The following is a 17,509-nucleotide window of genomic DNA, read 5'->3' as shown; positions in this document are numbered from 1 at the left end:
AAAGAATTCATTCCTAGTTCAGACATATTCAGGCTTTTGGAGATTGAGATTCCTGACTGTAAAAGGAAGTTGGACTTGATCTCCAAAGGCTCTTCCAACTCCATGTCTATGATCTTTTAAATGCTAAATCTCTGTAGAGTTGAGATTTCTGAGATGGGTTTTGCCCCAAAATGGGGCCGAGAGAAACCTTGGAGTTGTTTCTTCCAGTGTGTTCCGGAGTGGTTCTCAGCCACTAAGGAACCAAAAGGGTGAATGAAGCCCTCTCACCCCTTGGCCCTGACTTTATTTTCTCTGTTATTTTTACTTCTCTGGGGCACTGACAGCCCGCCCTTTGATCACTGCAGTTTAGCACATGCAGGCAGGTCAGTGTCCACTTAAACTCTGCTGCCCTGTGAGGGAATTTAGAATACAAGCTATGTAGATAAGAATATATTATCAGCCCAACTTCATGGCATTCAATCCCCTTGGGTTTGAAAGCAATCAATTGTGTCACTACAGAAGCAGCTGGAGATGGCTCAGGTCCGCGCGCCTGCAGTTTCCTCGGGATGGGCTGGTTCTTGCCTTTCCTGACGCCCTCGAGATCCTTTTGGACTGCAACGAATGCCCCATTCTCAAGCTCTTATAGGCCTCCCATGGGCCACCCTTCCCCTTGTATCTGCCCTGCCCTTCTTCTTACCGCTTTCTTGCTCTTTTTTCTCGCTAATCATAATAATTCAAATTTTGGACAGCTTGGGGATTTTTTTTATAGCACTTCCAAGTGTACAAAATGCTTTCCTCACGGCCTCCTACGAGGAAGGTGGCACAATCAGGATGCCCACTTTTGATCTGCTTGAGGTCAGGAGCTGAGAAACCAAAGAATCAAAGCTCTAAGTCCGGCTTCTGCCTCGTTTTTCTCCCATTCTCTCTGCCACTCAAGTCCTGGTTCTGGCACTTAGAATATAATGCCCATAGTTCTTGATGCTAAGAACTATTTCATTTTCCCTTGTATTCTCACTACCAGCATAGTGCAGATCACCTGGTAGGCATTAAATAAATGCTTATCAACTGATTCCTGCCTTGGGACCTGGTGGAGAGTTGCAAAGTAAATAAACTTGACATGGGGTCAGGAAGACCCCCTTTCAAGTCTCATTTCAGACATTTCCTAGCTGGTGGCCCTGAATAAGTGATTTAGTCCCTCTCTCTCTCAGTATTCTCATCTATAAAATGATGACCTTAAAGCCTCTTCTAGTCTTTATGAGTCTGGTAGCCTCTCAGAAACTCAGATTCCCCCTCTATAAATTGAGTTTAGACTTGATGTTCTCTGAATCTATGACCACCAAAGCATGGTGCTTACCCAAGCTACTGATCATTCTGCAAGCATTTATCAAACACCTACTGCCTGCCAAATGCTGTGCTCGATACTGGGGACATTAGTCATCTATCAGTAAGTTAGAATGTGTGTTAATAATGAATTTTCCTCGAGAGAATTTTTTTCACAGAAAAAAGAAGAAAAATGCTAAAGCACATAATCAGAGCTAGAATTTTAAACTGTTAAATTAGTAATAATTCTACTTTTTGTGATGTATTTAGATCTCTCTGGCTTAGTCTCTAGAGTGGTGCTGTTATTTTGTAAATTCCCAAAGAACATGAAAGGAATTGGGTTCTATGACTGCTTTTCTAGCTATGATTCTTCCCAGTTCTTTATCTGTGATCTTGTGATCATTGTCTTTTGTAGCAAAGTCAAAAATAAAATCATCATCATTATTTGAAAATTGTTAAGATATTCCATTTTTTAAATACCTTGCAGTTTTATATTGTTATCCTCCCTCTTTAAAAATATATCCCACTTAGTAGAATTAACCTCCATTTTACAAGTGGTAAAATAGAATCAGAACAGATAAGTGGTTTCTTCCAAGTTGTAACAGAGCCAGTGGATTTAAAAAAAAAAAAATGGTATCTGCTTTGGAGGTCTCCATCTGCTGTCTAGACCATAGAATCATGCTATCAGACATAAGCACTAAGCCATTGCTCAGTGATCAGTATGTAGAAAGGCAATATTGAAAGAGATGATGGCATAAATAATAATTATTTTGACTACAAAAAAGTAGAAATTTCAATAGAACCAGTGAATCTGACCCAGTTTTCTTTCTTTACCACTGTGAACAGAATTCCTTGACAAGAAGTGCACCACTTCCAAATGACTCCCAAGCACGCAGTGGAGCCCGATTTCACACTTCTTATGACAAAAGATACATCATCAAAACGATCACAAGTGAAGATGTGGCTGAAATGCATAACATCCTCAAGAAATACCACCAGGTAATTTTCCCTTTCTCTCCCTGTCTTTATGTGGAAATCTGAGAGTGGTTATAAATGATGATTAAATATTATTAAAGCTGAAGGCTTAACTGTAAAATAGCCAGAAAATGATTGTGTAAGGACAGATGTGATATATAAATCCCCTTTCATCAGAAAGTTTCTTAATATTAATATTAACTTGCTCCTATTACTGACAACTAATATGTGGGATTGCTTATACCATAAAAAATAGGGTTCTGTATTTATGTAAGAGCTTTCAGCAGAGTACCATCTCTAAATTAGAAGGAAACAACTGGTTTGAGTTTTCTTAAGTCTTAAAACTCTTGTAAGATTAAGGCTTTGTCCATACATCAAAAACTGTAGTTGAAGGGGAAAAATTTGAATCAGTCATTCAGTTTTGCCCACAGTTTTTTTGGTGACTTTTCTTTAGAAATGATTGAATTTTTTTCTCTACTTAATTGAATGAATCCCTTGCATGATTTGGTGACATGTAAATACTAACTTCATTAAGGGGTAAAAAGTCAGGATCAATAAGAACTTGAAAGCATGTTTTTGAGAGCAAGTCAAGTGTATGTAATCAAGAGTTGACTATGTTTTGAAACCATTGTTAATATTTTACTTATTTATTTAATAGCCCCTCCAGTTGCCTTCAAAACAATTTTTTACATTTGTTTTTAAGATTTTTGAGTTCTAGGTTCTCTCCCTTATCCCCACCCACAATTTAGAAACCACATGTGAAGTTATATAAACATTTCCATCCATAAAAGTCAAGTTGTGAAAGAAAGCCTAAATTTCCCACCATAATGAAAATAGAAATTCTCAAGAAAAATTGAGAGGTGAGGAGGAGGGAGGAAGGGGGAGAGAGAGAAACAGAGAGACAGAGAGAGAGAGAAAATGAAAATGCTTCAATCTGTATTCAGATATAACCAGTTCCTTCTCTGGGTATGGATAGGATTTTGAAACCATTTTAAAAAAAATTGTATAAGCTTCATGAAGTTTAAATCTTAAGTGTATACTTTCAGAGTTTTCAAATTGAAAAGATTCTTCTATCACATAAAAATCTTTTTTTTGTCCTAAGTTACATATGTGAAAAGTAAATAATGTGTTGGCTATCCTTTGAATCTAAAAAGTATAGTTAATTACCTGGCATTTCTTTTGAAAAAATATTGAGTTAATATACCATTCTTTGAAGATATTCCTTTAATAAGAATACAACATGACTTAATACAAGAAACATTTATTAAGGGTCTCCTCTTTGGCAAGTTCTCCGATGGTACAAAGACAGAAAGTCCCCTGCCCTCAAGGAGCTTATATTCTCCTGGAGGAATGCTATACTTATAAATAGACATATTAGGACAGAAAGGATCTAGACCTTGTTATAAAGAACTCCTTGAGGGAGTTCCCTCTACCACAGCAAATGTATCCCCATTCTGTAACTTTAAGTCTTAGAGAATCATCTAGGGCACTGAGACGTTAAGTGATTTATCTAGGTCCTAGGTGTGTGTCTGGGATGAGACCTGAACTCAACCTTTCTGCCTAAGACCAGTTCTCCATTTATTATTGTCCTACTGCCTCTTACAGACACCTATTGTGTCCACCCAATGTGGATCCATTAATGGGGAGATTCCCTCCACAGTCCATTTGTGCCTTCTCGTCCTTTGAGACTGTTGTGTGTTTCAGAGATCTTTCACAGAGGATCCAAGAGCTGGAAGCCTTTTTTTTTTTTTTTTTGGATCTTTTATCATTTCATAATGATCAATACAGCATTCTGATTGTCTTTCTGATATCCCATACCTGTGACTAATCTTCATCCTTTCCCAATCATGTTGTCTCAGTGACAATTATTTATTGATTATGAAATTTCAGAATTCATTGGGAGAATGTTTACTAGGAAAAAATGAGTTTCTTTTCTTTTTTTTTTTTTTGCAAGTAAGCGACTTGCCCAGGGTCACACAGCTAAGAAGTATTAAATGTTTGAGGCCAGATTTGAACTCAGGTCCTCCTGACTTCAGGGCTGGTGCTCTATCCACTGCACCACCTAGCTGTCCCTGGAGAAGATGAGTTTCTGTGACAAATCATAACCCAAGTTTATTAAATATATTGTGTAATTTCCCAAATGCAATCCAAATTTTTTTCCTATTTATTAGCGCTTGTGGCCAATACTGTTTCATGGGTTTCCATGAGTCTTTCTGGGCCACACCACATCAAGTAGGAGCCTCTCTTCATCTTTAGCCAAGATGGACAAGGCCTCTCCAAGGTACGAAGCAACTTTGAGGCCCTCGCTTTCTCATTTTACAAAGGAGATATCTGGACAGGAGGAAGGGTAGGAAACACCACATGTGAGCAGAGAAGAAGGAAGACCTAAATGACCCAGAAGGAGCTACTGAAGAGAGACTTCAAAGGGAGTAGACAGCATTTAGCTTCAACTGGGGCAAGAGGAGTCTAACAGACCCATAGGATAGCTTCTAACCCTCTTCCTACTTTTCAATTCTGGGCCAACTTATTCTCCCTCTGCAGAGGATATCCCAGATATATGTGTGTAACTAATTTCTGTGTCATAGCCAAGACAGGAAACATCTATAGATCCACTGACCCTTTGGATTGTTCGGATGATCTCTTTAAAATAATCATATATTTCATTAAGGATTTCAATTGCCAATCTCACTCTCGGGGCATGACCATGAACTAGCACAATATTTCCCAAATAGGAGTTTTGGAATACGTTATCTTCTGTGGGGAATCTTTTCTCATTTTAAACTCTACATGAAAGTTAGGTACTTGCTGGTAAAGTAAAAAAAGTTTGCTTAGGGAATTGAAGGATCCTCCCTCTGATATTTGCTATCTGTGTGACTTTAATCAAGTCACTTAACTTCTGGGGGTCATCTGTAAAATGAGAGGATAGGACAAGATGACTTCTGAAATCCCTTTTAGCTCTCTTTCATCCTGTAAGTGTTGGGAAATCAGGACCCTTTAATATGAGATATTTTTAGTGAAAATGATCAGTGCCTCTGGGAAAAAGCACACTATCTCCTTGTTTGAGCCCTTGCTTGGCATGAATAATTAGTCATTGAAAAAGTTATGTACAATTATATTTATCAAGGAATCTTATTTAATTTTAAATATTTGCATGACAGATTTCTTGCTGAAGGAGAGCCTTTACAACTGGATTTTGACCTGATGTGGTGCTGAACATTTGTAATCCTGCTTCCTGGAAGGCTAAGGCTGCTAGATCTCAGGAACTTGGTAGTTCTGAATTGCAGCAGACTAAGCCAGTCAGTCAGGTGACTGTATTAAGAAATGAAGTTCGGTAGTGATATTATGAGCCCCTAGGAATGCATGGCTACAAGCTATCTAAAAGATGTTAAATTACCCAGGTTGGAAACAGAGCAGCAGGTCAAAACTTTCTTGCTGATCAGTAAGAGGATCAGTACTGTGAATGACCAGTTCTAGATGAATCTCTGAATCTGTATGAATCTCAAAAAAGAAATAAGATAAAACTGTCTTAGACTACAGGACCCTTTAAAAATCAAAATCCAATAAATACAAGAAGATCTTGAAATCTGGCACTTTCAGATTTACATTACTTTATTAAAAGAAAAACTTTTAGATTTTGAAGTTCTTAAAAATATGTTTATTTCAATTTAAATATTTCCCAATCACATGTAAAAAAAATTTTAACCATCACTTTTTAAACTTTTGAGTTCCAAATTATCTCCCTATCTGCTTCATCTTCCCCGTCCTTGAGAAGGCAAGTTCTTTGATTTCAGTTATGCATAGGAGTTCATGCAAAACATTAGCCAAGTTGTAAAAGAAAACACAGACAAAATAAAACATCAACAATAAAATTTTTAAAAGGGTGTGCTTTAATCTGCATTCATAGTTCATCGATTTACACTCAGGAAGTAGATAGCATTTCTTATCACAGGTCTTTATCAATTGGATAATGGCTCTTATTTTTATAAATAGAGTTCTCTGTATTTGAGAAAGACAAAGAATCGACAGAAAAACTTGTTGCAGTTTTTTCTGGTTTCTCATGTTCCTTCTAATTTTGGCAGCATTAGTTTTGTCTGTACAGAAACTTTTAAATTTCATATAATCATGATTATCTATTTTACTTCCCATAATCTCCTCAATCTATAGTTGGACATAAACTCTTCCCTTATCCATAGATCTGACAGATCCATTCTTTCATATTATTCTTAATTCCTTGTGATATCACTCTTTATATCTAAATTAAGATATAAAGAGTGATATGGATCCATATACCAAAATTATTTATCCATTTTGACCTTATATTGATATACAATGTTACTGTAAAAATATGATCTTTTCTAAAACATTATTTGCCAAAAACTGGATTTCCGTATTATGTTTTCTTTTCTTAAAAAATACTATTTATTTTACTTTATTGTTTTTAAAAACATTATTCTGAAAAATATTATTCTGAAGCTTCATTAAAATTGTCAGGGGAAATCATGACATATATAAAAAGGTTAAGAACTCTTAATATGAAGCAGTCTTTTGAGACTTTCAAGATTTTGTTGATCTAGCATGGTTTTCCTCAGTATTTACTAGGTCTCCTCTAGCTGCTCTTTTCAATTTTATCTTTCTAAGCTTCAATCCTAATTCTTTTCACATAGCACATCAAAGACTACCTGTTAGGGTTAAAATGTTATTGCTGTTGCTACTAATAAAAGAAAAGTTGTAACAGGAATGCTGGTAAATTATTCGATTTTACATCCTTCCCTGTAGCCAACTGAACTTTGAAGTTATTAAGAAACACAGTATATTTTGATTTGACTAATTTTGACTAAATTGTTAGGTTCTTTTAAACATTCCTCTTCATCTTCTGTAATAGATATTGGCATGTAAACTGTAGCTCTCTCCATGGTGGATTTTTGCTTGTGCTCAATAAAATCAAACCCCAAGAAGCAATCTGGCTTAGTGGATAAAAATCCTGCTTTGGAGCCAAGAAAAAAATCGGGCTCAAGTTTCCCTTCTAATGCTTATTGGCTACTTTAGACAAACATAAGATGTGCAAATTTAGAGACATCTCCATTCCAGTGTTCATGTGGACTATTTGTGCCTGTCCTGTGATAGAGTCTTTTGAGCTCATGTTAGTCACCGATGGATACACTATACATTGATTCCAACATAGTGATGTCACTTTGGTCCTCTTCGAACATGAAGGACACCAAGATAACCTATAATCCTGGGCAAACCATACTGTAACTCTCCATCCAGTACTCTAAGCTCATCAAATTCAAATGGAAATGGGAACCACCTATCTGTACATAAAGATCCCAGTGTGCTGTATGTTGACTTAGTTTTCAAATACCATATTATTTGTGTTTTATTGTATTTATTTATTTTGTAAAATATTTCCCAGTTATTTTCTAATCTGTATCAAGCTCCACTAGGGAGTGTTATGGGCCCTTCAATCTAGGCAACTTTAGGACTATTGGTACAGGAAGTTTCCTTACCAGGAAATTCTCTATACCAATAAAATGACAGGTCCAGATGCTCAGCCTAGTCTCTATCAACAGGAATGTTGCATCTTGTTTTCTTTGGTTATCTGATAAAAACCAATTCTGCCCACTTGTTTTGCTCCCTAAGAAGAACCTATAAGTCATTCTTCCATTTAACTACATTCTTCTTTTATGTTCTCAATCTGCTATAAGTATTGATGTAGTTTAGGTCTTCAAAAGAGTATGACATTTTAATGATAATCCTGTAAAAAGACTCCACACTTAGATTATCTAGAGTTAAATATATAGGCAGACTAAAAATTTGAATTCCAACCTCTGATCCTTTTTCAACCACTCCATCACCATCATTATGAACTACCAAAGAACATATGGGATTGTGAAACATTTTTATTAAAGCTTTTTATTTTCAAAACATATGCATGAATAATTTTTCACCATTGATTCTTGCAAAATCTTATATTCCAATTTTTCTCCCCCTTCCTTCCTATAGATGGCAAGTAATCCAATATATGTTAAACATGGTAAAAATATATGTTAAATCCCAATATATGCATACATATTTATACAGTTATCATGCTGAACAAGAAAAATCAGATCAAAAAGGAAAAAAATAAGAAAAAGTAAAATGCAAGCAAACAACAACAAAAAATAGTGAAAATACTATGTCGTGTTCCACACTCAGTCCCAACAATCCTCTCTCTGGATGCAAATGGCTCTCTCCATCACAAGTCTATTGGAACTGGCCTGAATCACCTCCTTATTTAAAAGAGCCATGTCCATAAGAATTGATCGTCACATAAACTTGTTGTTGCTGTGTACAATGATCTCCTGGTTCTGTTCATTTCACTCAGCATAAATTTTTCAAAGTCTCTCCAGGCCTTTCTTAAATCATCCTGTTGGTTTTCTTATAGAACAATAATATTCTATAACATTCTTATGCCACAATTTATTTAGCTATTCTCCACCTGATGAGCATCCATCAGTTTTCAGTTTCTGGCCACTACAAAAAGGGCTGCCACAAACATTTTTGTACATGTAGGTCCCTTTCTCTCCTTAATGATCTCTTTGGGATATAAGCCCAATAGAAACACTGCTGAGTCAAAGGGTATGCACAGTTTGATAAATCTTTGGGCATATTTCTCTCCAGAATGTTTGGATCTGTTCACAACTTTGTGGAACATTTTGTATGTTTGTTTGGATTTCTGGAGAGATGATACAGCATAGTTGCCTGAGAGTGGATCTTAGAGTCAGCAAGACCTGGGCTCAAGTGGTACCTCTGACATATACTAGCTACATGACCCATGAGCAATTAACCTTACCATTCAGGGCTCCAGGCAGCTCTCTGCAACCACAAGTTTGTCTCCCTACCATGATAGAGAGGAATTTCTTCAAATGAGAATGCCTATGCCAATGAAATTACAGATCCAGCCCCCATCGCTCTCTCTGCCACCAAAGACATCTCCTAGTGACCAGAATTTTGACACTGTGCTCTCTGTTCTGAGCTTTTGCAAAAAGAGCACCACGAAGAAAAGTGCAGCTTCTCTGTCCGTAGCTGTAGCTGTTTCAGAAACTAAGGAGGAGAGAAATTCGATGAAGAAATTAGCAGCATCATCTCAAATTAAGTTACTGTATAGGTATGATTGAATACTTAGGGATGATCATAGAGTGGAAAACAAAAATATGAATGAAATGAAAAAATGGTTCAGGAGTAAGAAATGAGAGCAGCCAGAAGTCTTAAACCTATATGTCAAGAGTATTTTTTTCATATGTAAACAATGGGATTGGCTGTGTATCAAAATTGAGAGAATGCCAATGGACAACTTATATGCTTTTTTGAAATTCACACAGTGCCAAAAGGAAAACTCTCAACATGATGGGTGACCCCTTCTGAAGAATTTGTAAGATGAAAAAAGAGTCACAAAGAGTAAGATGTGGGTGGGTTGTGATTCTCATCACTGGACTGGTGGATTACAAAATCATAGAAAAGTATGTGAATCTGTCTTCATGTCCATAAAAGTGTGTGTATGTGCATATGTGTGTGTGTGGGGGGGGTGTATTTAAGCTACTGAAGTTTAAAACTACATGAAGATTATTGGAATGCCTTGTGTTTTCCTTCACTCTATAAAACAGGGAGTCTGTTGATGTCCTTCTTGGGATAATGTTCTTAAATATATAAAAAAAATTTCAGAGTATTACAAAAGAAATCAATTATATTTAAATACAGTTATAAAAACATTTTTTAAAGATCAGTTTCACAGGTTAAGAATTCATGCTCTCAAATAAGTTTTTTTTTTAAAGAACTTCTGCTTTAGAATGTTCAGTCAAGGCTCATTCTGACCACTTTGAAGCTTTTTCATTGGTGGCTTCCTTTGTAATTTACTTCGTCAAAGGACGTAGGGACAACCTGGCCCAGTGAATAGAGAATTAAGAAAGAATTCATATGACTCTGGACAGGTCATGCAACCTGTTCTTGCTCTGAACAACCTTCAAAAACATTAAGTTTCAGAAAAGTTGCTGGCCTATCCTGGTAAAGAAAATTTCTCAACAAGAACACTTTACACCAATGAAATTCCCTGTACCATAGAGGTCTTCTCACAAAGTGTAGTGAGGTAACAAATTAAGATTTGGAAAATGAAGGGCGAGTTTAAACTGAGCTTTATTCTGTTGCCAAATCCTCCGGTCACATTTTTAGAATAGAGAACAGGTCAACTGCTTATGTCAAAAAGGTCGTTGATATATAAGATGTGACAACCGTCTTGGTGCAGCATTAAACTTTAATAACTTATAAACCGTCTAACAGTGATAAAGTTTACAGCTGCCCTGAGACTTTTGGGACACCTTGTCGCTTGGTGGAAATTGGCACAGGCAGCAGTGCTGAATGTCCTTTACAATTCACCTGCACAGTACCAAAAGGGCATCTGGACCTTGACCAAATGTGTTGAGAGTTCAGAAATTCAGGAGACCCATCCTGAGGCCTCAAAACAAGTAGCATGAGGAAGTCAGACAGGCAGCAGACAGGTGGAGAGCTCAGTGAGAGGGAACTAGGCAGAAAGCAGCAGATGGAGTCCTGGCAGTGGGTAGTAAGGATCTAGTTACAGGCACTGGGCAGGGAACCAAGACAAGAGCTTGGACACAAAAAAACAGGGACTCGTTACTGGGACATAGAGGGCGGCTGTTTGGTCATAAGAAACAAGGTAAGACACTGATGACTGGCACTGTGGTCCAGCCACAAAGCTGACTTGTTCCTTGTCTCATCACACTTCGGCTGTCTGGGAAGGAGATAGACTGAGCCGGGCAGGAGGTAAAGGAGGTGTATGATGAGTGAGGCAATGGGAAAAAATGGAAGGGACACCTGATTAGTAGTCAAAAGTTCTGCGTCCCAGGTCCGACTCAGCAAACACGACAAGCTTTGTGAATTTAAACCGATCACAAATCGGCTTCTGGAGTATGAAGGAGAGTACCAGAATGGGCATCCAGAGGGATCTGGAGGTTGCATTCTTGCTCCAATATTTAACTTGCTTTCTGATCATCAGCAAGCCATTTAGTTTGAGTCAAACTCTCTAAAATGTGTAATGGGCTGAGGCTTGAGTTGATGCCCTGAGGTCCCAAGCACATGAGGCTAAATAGTAAATAGAGTATTGGACTATACTCTATTAATATATAAGCTTGGAGAAAGAATGGCCCCCACCCACTCTTTGTGCAAGTCCTGATGTGTTGTATAGGAAATGACGATTCTGGTGGGTGGAGGCAGGAGAGTGAAAAAGGAAGGGGAGAATGCTAGCTCTCTCTCTGCTAGCTGTTTGTTTCTCTTCTTCTTTGTGCTTTTTGCTGGGGCAGTTGGGGTTAAATGACTTGCCCATAGTCATACAACCAGGAATTGTTAAGTGTCTGAGGCTGGATTTGAACTCAAATCCTCTTGACTTCAGGGCTAGTGCTCTACCCACTGAGCCATCTCCTCCCCTTCTTCCTGACTTCCTTTTTCACTCCCCTGCCTCTACCCACCAGAATTGTCATTTCCTATACAACACATCAGGACTTGCACAAAGAGTGGGCGGGGGCCATTCTTTCTCCAAGCTTATATATTAATAGAGTATGGTCCAATTACTATTTAGCCTCATGTGCTTGGGATCTCAGTGCATCAACTCAAGCCTCAGCCCATTACAAAAATGGAGATAACATACCAGGAAAATATACCTTACAGAGTTGTTGAGAATCCAGTGAAATAAGTATATGAAGTACTTTATAAACTTCAAAGCCTTGTGTAAATGTCATCTATTATTCTTATTTTTACTATTTTATGTAAAAGGAGAGGTTTAAGATTAGATAATCTTTAAGGACCTTTCCAACTCTTTAAGTTCTTAGATTACATGAATGACCCCAGTTTTAGACACTGGAGAGATTCCAGCCAAATTGGTCCTTCACAATAGTAGAAAAACAAATCTAGAAAACCATTTACCTGGAAAAAAGATTTGGAAGCAGTATAGACAAAAGTGACAGATTACAAGGAAAGATTGTGTAAGAATTATTAGGTTTCCAAAGAAGAGTGAAGAAGAAAAGACCCTGATTGCTATGTTTCAGGAAGTAGCAAAGGAACATTTTTCTAGTGATATTGAAAATGAGAAACAAAGTACAAATTGACCAAATTCACTGGATGAACAAAGGATGGAGCACAAGATTCAACTCTGATAAATCATTGTCAAAACTATAATGACAAGGAAATGGTTTTTTCACCTCTATAGATAATGTTCCTAATCTCTTCCAATCTCTAATATTCCATCACTAAATGCCTATTGAACATTTCCACTTTGGCATCCCATAGGCATCCAAAATTCAGCATATCCAAAGTAAAACACATTCTCTTCCATTGTAAATGTGTGTCCTTCTCCAAACTTCCCTGTTTCTTTTGAGGTCATCTCCATCCTTCTGGTGTACCAGGTTTATAACCTCAATCATATTTGACAACTCTGTTGTTATAGTTAGGTCCTTTCAGTCATAAACCCCAATGGGGTTTTGTTGGCAAAGATATTGGAGTAGTTGGCTGTTTCCTTTTCCAGCTCTTTTTGCAGATGTGGAAACTGAGGCATAGAGATTTAAGTGACTTGCCCAGGGTCACATAGCTGGTTACTGTCTGAGGCCAGATTTGTTCTCTGACACCAAAGCTGCTGCTCTATTCATTATACCACGTATTTGCCAGCAATAATTCTATTACTTTTCATCTGTGTGACCTTGAGAAAAGCATTTTGCCTTTCTGGGCCTCAGCTTTCTCAGCTATAAAATGACCAGATTAAACTTAATTACTTCCAAGTTCTTTACACTATCTCTCACATCAATTCTCTTTTAATGTTATTTTAAAAAATTGATCCCTGTGCATTAAAGTAGTTGTATAATATACTTCCCTACTTTATTGAAGCTTCCCTATAATCAGTGTGTGTCTGTGGGAGGGAGTTAAGTATGACCCACAAAAGGATTGAGTATGACTAACTTTATTATAATCTGTACCTGTGTCCTCCAGCTATCTTCCAAAAGGAAGAATATGTTATCTCATCTGTTTGCTGTACCAGTGAAATCACAAAACCAATCCCCATTCAATTATCTTTTAGTTATATTTTCACCTACATACGTGTAGTCAGCGTTTATATTGGCTTTTCAGTTTTGCTTTATTTGTTCTCCATAGCCCCACACAAATTTTTCTGGTTCTCCCTATTCCTCATATATATTCTGCTATTTTCATATAGAAAAAATAGGAAAGCCCACGAAGCTCTCCCACTCTCGGAAGACACCGCTCTTTGTTAATCGGTTTGCTTTGCTGATGCAGTATTATCTAGGTAAAGATAGATACAATTTAATTAAAAGTATTTCCTTAGAATGTTTTTAAGATTCTATTAGGAGTAAGAATCTGTGTACACCATAGAATATTAGGGCTACATTTTACATTTTAACTGTAGAAAAATAAACACTATTTGCACTTATTAAAAACCTTATTTTAAACCAAATCAACTCTTTTTTTTTGAAGATGGTGTTTATTTGGCCTTACAGAATTAGCTCAATCTCTAGTTTCATTTGGGCAATCATAAGCACTTTAGGGCAGCTTGGTGCAATAGAAAGATCTCTAAATTTGGAGTCAGAGGATCTAGGAGCTCTGATGCCATCTCTGTCACTTTGCAATCTCTGTGACTGTGGAGCAAATCTGTAAGCTTATTTGATCCTCAGTTTCTTCATCTGTAAAACATAAGAACTCGACTACATGATTTTTAATATCCCTCCCAGCTCTAGATCAATGATCCCCTGATTATCAGAGCCCCAGCATTTGTTGATAATTACAGGGAATATATAGTTCAAGACTGATTTCATTAAGCTGAAGGAAAAAAAATAAATTGTTCTGTAAATATCAGACTGACTAAAAGGTTTTTTTTTTTTTAATGCTAATAAGTCTTAAGTAGCTTCAGAAATATATGAGATAAATGTTGAGTGCTCTTAAGGCTTATATCAGTGACCCATATCTATTCTGTGATTCCATTATGCCAAAATACATCCTTGATTGAACATTATTCAGTCTAGTGTGAGTTCATTAGTTGGGATGGAGGAAGAGTGAGAAGATCTGGTCAATCAAAGCAATTACAAGTTTTCTTTTTTTCACTGGTAACATGATGATGAGCACACACAGAGCCAATAAGTCATTTTGAACATTGAGGGAGATTTAATTTTTTTTAATTAAATGAAACACACATAGGAAGTATTAAGTGGATATGATTTTTTGATAAGCATAAATGGACTAAGCATAGGAACAATAATTGCCTATTAGCCAGAAAATCAAATTCATGATATCACAGAAAACAATTGATATTTCCATATTTTGGTGTATCACTTAAAGTTGACCTCAACTTAAAGCTACATCTGGTTCTTAATCTTTGAAAGTCCACATTTCATTTTGCCTTGAGACAGGTAGCAAGTTATGGATTTGTAATGGTAGTCATTTTTGAGTGACTATGGGATGAAGAGCAAATGGAAACTGAAGTCTTAAAACATTATAGTTTATCCATTTTAAACAATGATACTTAACCTGGCACGTAGTAGGCACTTGGTAAACGTTTATTGGTTCATTGATTAAACTGTAGCATTAACTCTTTGGCCAATCACTTTGTTGCTGCTTTAGTGAGCTGACTGGGGAAAAATTCCCTGAGGGCCCTGAAGAAATAAAATGTGCTTTTCTGGATGGTTATGAAATCACAAATGAGTTTTTAAAAGAATAAAACAAATGCAGAAAATATTACAGTTGGAAATCCAGAGATCCAAATTGGTTACTACAGACAAACAGTAAAGTGTTCATCCTGAAGAATAATACAGAAAGAAGCAAATAAGCTAAGGAAAGTCCTGGGGATTGTCAAAATGGAGGGCATCATTGAAATCAAGCCATTCAGTCTTCTTGTTTCATAGATGAGGAAGCTGAGAATCTGAAAGATAAAGTAGCAGTTGACAGAATTAGGATTTGAATACAAGTTTTCAGCCTCCAAATCTAAACCCTTTCTCACATGCTTCCATGTGGTAGTCTAGGAAGATGCAAAAATAGAATATATATTACTGAGAAGTGTGAATTATGGAAGCAGACCCTGGAATCATTCATAACTTATTTGACTAAAGGTATAATAAATGTAGTGAGAAGTAAGGAGAAATTCCATTTAAAATAGGAGTTGGGTTTTTCAAAATGTGCTTACTCAAAGCCTGCTCAGTGTTTCATGATGAAAGAAAATATTCATTCTTGTTGATTAGTCACCACCTGACAAGCAGAACCATACATACCAAGTGAAAGAACTTAGCTATAGGTCATTCAGAAAACCTATGGAAGGGAGAAGTAACAAGCAGACACTGAGCTGTGAGTGGAAATGCCCTACATTATGAAAAATGTGGGTTCTGACTGGTTCTCATATCAAAACAAGACAGACCTGTTGTGTATTGTCCATATGCCATGTTTGCTCTCCAAAGAGACTGATTTCTCATGGCTGACTTGTGACACAGAGTTCTGGACCCAGTTCTCGTCTGGAAGATAGACTTTGCTGTGCATTTGGTCCATTTGCTTCCCAGGCTCCTGTGGGACCACCAAGCAACAATAAACATGATCCAGCAGACTTGTCTGGGGGCCAGGAAGGAGTCTGCTAGACTGCATTCTGTCATTGCACCTGTTAAGTCTTTAAACTGAGATGTTAATAGAGTACTGCTTTGCTTCCAACGCTGCCATCGTGGAATTCGTTTGGAAAGAAGCTCTCCAGCTGGGGAACACTTGTGACGGCTCTGCCCTCGCTGTCGGCTCTAAGGAATTGCTCTGTGGCCAATTCTGGACTCTCACCCCAAGTGCAAGTAATGTTTGCACCGTTCCTACAGACCAAAATGCAAGAGGTGACTCAAGGGAATGAGTATTGTCCTGTTCTGGGCTGCCATTCAGAAATAAACCTAAGCAAGTGGAAGAATGATTACTGGGAGGATCTGCAACATGCCAACCTGCTTTGGGAACTTCCTCCATGCACCTTCTGTGTGATTCGGTCAATAAGACCTAGAGGAGCTGACTTGAAACTTTTACGGCTTAAGTGCTGCCCCATAATCCCATGGCTAGTAAATGTCAGAGGCTGGATCTGAACACACATCTTTTTGACTAAATGCCCAGTGGCACCTCTCCCACTTTGTTGCTTTTTTGGCCAGATACCCTCTCTTTCCCCCATTCTTCCTCTCTTAGTCTGTTACTCTTTTGGGTGTGTATGTGTGCCTGTGCATGTGCACATATGAATGGGTATGTGTGTGTGAGACATGGGGGGTCAAGGGGGGGAATCCCTCTTTAGATTGTAAGCTCCTCGAAGGCAGAGACTGTCTTTTATCTTTATTTGTATCCACAGAATTTAGCAGAATACCTGGCACATAGAAGCTATTTTATAAACATTTATTGATTGACTGTCTCAATCATGTAAAATTAAAATATGCAATTGTCTAAGGTATTTAAAACAATAGACTCTACTGATAGTTGTCATAGTATGGAGTGACATCAGTTTTCTCATCTATAAAATGGGAGGGTTAATAGATCAACATTCTTAGCCTGAAGTCTATGATTAAAATTTTTTTTATAATTATATTTCATTATATTTGGTTTATTTTGAGATTCAATTTTATTTTATGTTGGAATCCTTACTAACTGCTAACTAATTAGAGTTGATCTAATCTTACAAGAAGATGTTTTGGCAGAACCTGAAACTAGGTACTAAGTAGAACTAATCAATACAAGGCTTGTGTTAACACCTTTACTCATTGGAGTTCAATGAGTTCATACCTCCCTTGAAGCTCTTTGGGCCAAAGAGCACTATGGAAGAAAACCCATAATCCCTCTCTCTGGAAGGAGGATAAATAGGCCAATGGGCCAGTCGAAGGAGTGCTTCAGAGTGAAGACGCTACAAGTCGAGATTTCAGCGGAATGACATGAAGAGTTGGAGCTGGCTGGAGGCTGAAGAAAGCAGAGGCAGAGGCTGAAGGACCAGACCTTTGGATTTAAAGACATTTGGAGAGAGCTCTTGGAACCAAGCAGAGAGATAGGCCTCTAAGCTAACCGGGCTAATAAAAGATCTGAACTTTGATCACCTGGCTGTATTTTGAGAAGAAAAAGCTCACCACATTTTGGCGCCCGAACAGGGACTGATTCAGATCCATCTGAACTAGATCACAACATTTTGGCGTCCTGAACGTGG

The 17,509-nt window shown here is 37.5% G+C and overlaps 1 protein-coding gene across 1 annotated transcript in view; it reads left to right on the top strand.

Moving 5' to 3' along the window:
* The window catches only part of PIP4K2A (phosphatidylinositol-5-phosphate 4-kinase type 2 alpha), a 208,070-nt gene that overhangs the window by 142,687 nt on the left and 47,874 nt on the right, over nt 1-17,509 (top strand). The window contains exon 4 of the mRNA XM_051961622.1: nt 2,146-2,298. Within this exon, the coding sequence (XP_051817582.1) occupies nt 2,146-2,298 (153 nt within the window). The remainder of the gene's footprint in view (nt 1-2,145; nt 2,299-17,509) is intronic.

Source organism: Antechinus flavipes, chromosome 5 (genome assembly GCF_016432865.1).
Source record: "Antechinus flavipes isolate AdamAnt ecotype Samford, QLD, Australia chromosome 5, AdamAnt_v2, whole genome shotgun sequence".
NCBI lineage: Eukaryota > Metazoa > Chordata > Mammalia > Dasyuromorphia > Dasyuridae > Antechinus > Antechinus flavipes.
Note: the sequence above shows the minus strand (reverse complement) of the source record. Positions and strands in the feature narration are given on the sequence as shown.